Source organism: Sinocyclocheilus rhinocerous, unplaced genomic scaffold, assembly GCF_001515625.1.
Source record: "Sinocyclocheilus rhinocerous isolate Xijiao unplaced genomic scaffold, SAMN03320098_v1.1 scaffold313, whole genome shotgun sequence".
Classification (NCBI taxonomy): Eukaryota; Metazoa; Chordata; class Actinopteri; order Cypriniformes; family Cyprinidae; genus Sinocyclocheilus; species Sinocyclocheilus rhinocerous.
Window position 1 is genome coordinate 651,662 of NW_015627539.1, and position 3,835 is coordinate 655,496.

General features: G+C 36.5%; 1 protein-coding gene across 1 annotated transcript; it reads right to left on the minus strand.

Moving 5' to 3' along the window:
- Positions 1–1,083: 1,083 nt before the first annotated feature.
- On the minus strand, positions 1,084–3,447 carry LOC107730090 (wiskott-Aldrich syndrome protein homolog 1). The gene is made up of 6 exons (XM_016540829.1): positions 3,425–3,447; positions 2,751–2,949; positions 2,144–2,647; positions 1,970–2,030; positions 1,762–1,803; positions 1,084–1,468 (listed from the first exon to the last, which is right to left on the minus strand). The coding sequence occupies exons 2-6, from the start codon at positions 2,929–2,931 to the stop codon at positions 1,399–1,401; spliced, it is 858 nt and encodes a 285-aa protein (XP_016396315.1). The 5' UTR covers positions 2,932–2,949; positions 3,425–3,447; the 3' UTR covers positions 1,084–1,398.
- Between the last annotated feature and the right edge of the window lie 388 nt (positions 3,448–3,835).

The window sequence follows — 3,835 nt, forward strand, 5'->3', positions numbered from 1 at the left end:
GGTGGATCTGTTGGCGGGGTGAACATGACAATTCCTTGTAAAAACTAAATGCTTTTGTGCAAACGTGCTTTTTGGGCAAGGCGCTGACATTTAAATAGAGTTTTCTAGAAACTCGTAGTGGTTTTAGACAAGTTATATAATTTAAGGATCATTTGGTAATTATGAATGATCCAAATAGGACAATTTAAATCAGACTTAATCTTTTGCATTGTCTCAGCACACTAGATGATTTGCAGCTTACATTAGTGTGTCAAAGTCTCATTCTACATGCAAGGTTTTGTAGGAACGATGATGTTTTACTGGGAAAGATTAAAATTGAAGTTAAGTGTTTTTTGCATGCTTTTCACAATACATGTTGATCCAAAGCTGCTTTGCAGAATATAATGTTAAAAAACGACTGTTGGTTTGGGTGGATGAAGAAGAAACCTTGGGAGGAACCAGAGCTCAATTTTAGAAATGTACATTAATCTCAGTATTAATTATGGAATGATCCAAAAGCACAGGTGCAGCCGCAGGTGGAGGAGATTCGAACATATATAAGTCTGACGAATCAGATACAGAAGACAGTGAAGACTGAGGAATATTTGACGACTCTCATTCATCTGTCTCCAACAACAAAGCAACGTCTAGTAAGATAAATATTTATATTTATCAAAAATAAAAAAATCATAGAACAATTGAAATATTTAGCTAATTCTGTCTTAATAAAAATAATAATTTATTTAAAGTATTTGATCAATAGTTTGGCTGTTTGCATGCATGATCTAAAATAATAACATTTTTATTTGCTCATATTTTCTTATATATATATTTTAAATCGTAATACTGTTTTTTTTTAATTGCAGGGGAAAGTGTGCATCTAAAATGCATTGAATACAGATTGCAATAGATTTCAGACAACAGCTGGTGATGGCTAAGCTAAAACTTTACCACCAGAATTTTTAAAACAATTTTTATATTATTTGCTTATTCTCTTTTCCTGCATGATGCATGATGCATCATGAATATATGCATGTATATGAAAACTATGTGGCATCTTGTTGCTTTTTGATTCAAAGAAAAGAAAGAAAACTTAGAGTGGTTTGTTAATTTTATTTTTTATGATAAAGTGACAGTATTTAAAAGCACTCAGCAGCAGCACAATCATATTGGACTATACACTGATGTTTAGGTTTATACAATGATATATATTTAGACATTCACAGTATTACAGTAATAAACTAAAGTGTCTTAATGCACAAACTCCCTATATTCAGACTCTCGTTTAAACTCCCGCCACCATCATAATGACCTCATTACCATTCAATCAAAGACAGTTGCCATGGAAAGCATCAGACTGATGTGCGTAAGGAATGCAGCAGGAAGAATCTAATCTTGAGTGAGTCTGCTCCATCTGTTTTAAACACATTCAGCAAAGTAGTTTGGAGGAACGACAGAGTGACACTCCTTCACCAACATCATCTCCACACTGTAACGCACAGAAGACACTTTCAGACCTGACTCGGACACATTATAATTACTGTGTCACATGTAGAGAAACAAAAACTACACACACACATACATACATACATACATATGTACATATATATATATATACATATATATATATATATAGATATAGATATATAGATACAGTATATAGATATAGATATAGATTTAGATTTAGATTTCATTCAATATATATTTAAATATTTAACATTTATGATTTTGTAAAACCATAAACTATACAACTGTAAATGTGTATATATAAAAATAACTTACATCTTCTTAACATCAAATAGGATCTCTTTGGGTTTCGCTTTCCTGTTAAGAAATGAGATATTTATACTACTTTGTTATGTAATAGTTATATTTTTTAACACTTTTGTGTTATCATGCAATCTACCATAAAAAAGCATAATCTCCTTTGAATTTTAATATATTAAAACAGCACTGGTAACTAAAGTAAGCATGAGTTTGTTGTACTTACATAAAGTTTGTCAGGGTCTTCAGGCAGGCGATGTCATCAGTGATGTCGTCATCAGTCAAAGCTGGTTCGCAAAAAAAAGAGAAAAAGAATTCAAAGTTCTTTTATTTGTTTTTAAACGTTCACGTTATTGCTTGCTCTTTGATTTTTTACAGTGCAGTAATTAAAAACACTCACCAGAGCAGGTCATGTTGCAGACGTTGAGCGATGGGATCATGCCGGAATCACAGGCCAGCTGATCACTGAGCTGAAACATACCGTACAGGTGCCTGACATCTTTGGCAGCTGTGGTCGGACGTGGTTGCTGCGTCTCGTGGCCGGAGCCCCGGGGTCCTTTAGTGGGAGCCTGTGCATAGTGCTTAGGTGGAGCTCCAGCTGGAGCCTGAGGTGGCAGTCGAGATGATGGAGCTCCAGATGGTGGAAGCTTGGGTGGAGAACCAGATGGTGGAACTTTGGGTGGAGCTCCAGATTGTAGAACCTTTGGTGGAGCTCCAGATGATGGAGCCTGAGGTGGACCTCTGCGTGGTGAAGCCTGAGGTGGAGCTCCAGATGATGGAGCTTGAGGTGGAACTTGGGATGCAACTTGAGGTGGGGCCTGTGCTGGCTTCATCTCCTTATTGTGGACCGTGGTGTTTTTGACAAAGCTGGTGTTGAAGGCTGAGATGCTGGCCTTGCAGACAACTGCCTCAGGAAAGAAGAAAGACATAGATGAGGGTCACATAATCTGACATAAAACAGTGCAATTTGGCATTCTGAAGGGATAAACTGCAGAACAATATCTCACGTCTGGCGATGAGACTGTTCACGGTTATTGTCTCTTCCATGACGGTGATCTGCTGCAACTGAGCGGCGTCCAGCTGGGCCTTCAGCTCACATTTATTCATAATCCGTCCCTCAGTCACACTGAATACCAGCAGAACTAGAGCAAACGCCGCCAACATCTTCACTGGGTTTGCACTCTTCATCTCTCTCTGTTTGGAAATCTGCAGATTATATGTGTTCAGTTAATCCAGGGAACTCTGATTACATCTTGAAGTAGAGCCAATAACAGATTACAAATATTCAGTGATTGTATATTCATGAATTAATGAATTGGGAGAGATAAAAAATATCTGTAGTATTTTAGTTCTGATCATGCACAAAAAAACATCTTCAACTTAACTTAAATTAAAAATGTAAAATTCAGATTAAAACTTAAGTATTAAATAGGTTGAGCCACATATATACAGCATATATATATATGCTAACTTAATAATATATATTGCACAAAAACAAATGATAAATAATTATTACTACATAAAAACAAAAAAAGTACATTCAATTCAGCAATTGCTTTCATCCAAAGTTTGTTTTCCTTTATTTTTTACAATGACCAGCAGTGAACTTAATGATTAGTTTGAGCAACAACAACAAAAAACCATGAAATATCATGAAGAACCGAATTGTAATGCATCTTACCAGAGGTTCTGTTGAGATGCTGCTTGTTGTTTTTTTTTTGCTGTGGTCCATCTTATATATGTCCGACTGACCTCCATCTGCGCTGTTGGTCCATCCCATCATCACGAGGAGATCATATTCCTATGATGTCATTGCTCTGAAACAGACTGAAAACAACACAAATGCTGGCCAGGAAGCTCAGGTTGTCATCCTTGTTATTATGTATTTGCTTATTTATTTGCTCTCTTTTTCTCCAGTGGTTTCCAGCTGTGAGTGGAATGATGTGAAGCTGATGTTTTGATGCTTGAGTCTTTGTGCTCTGTTTGTCTTTAGATTATGATGTTCTGCAACACGCTCACCCACACCCACAAACAGCAGCATTTCCAATTCAAATAGCTGAATGCCGCACTCATCTTCACCTAGAGCCCACTG

Coding starts and splice junctions, on each gene's coding strand:
- LOC107730090 (XM_016540829.1), bottom strand. CDS start 2,931: ATGAAGAGTGCAAACCCAGTGAAGATGTTGGCGGCGTTTGCTCTAGTT. Junction 1,804..1,969: donor AAGACCCTGACAAACTTTAT/GTAAGTACAACA, acceptor ATTTCTTAACAG/GAAAGCGAAACCCAAAGAGA. Junction 1,469..1,761: donor CTATTTGATGTTAAGAAGAT/GTAAGTTATTTT, acceptor TGTGCGTTACAG/TGTGGAGATGATGTTGGTGA.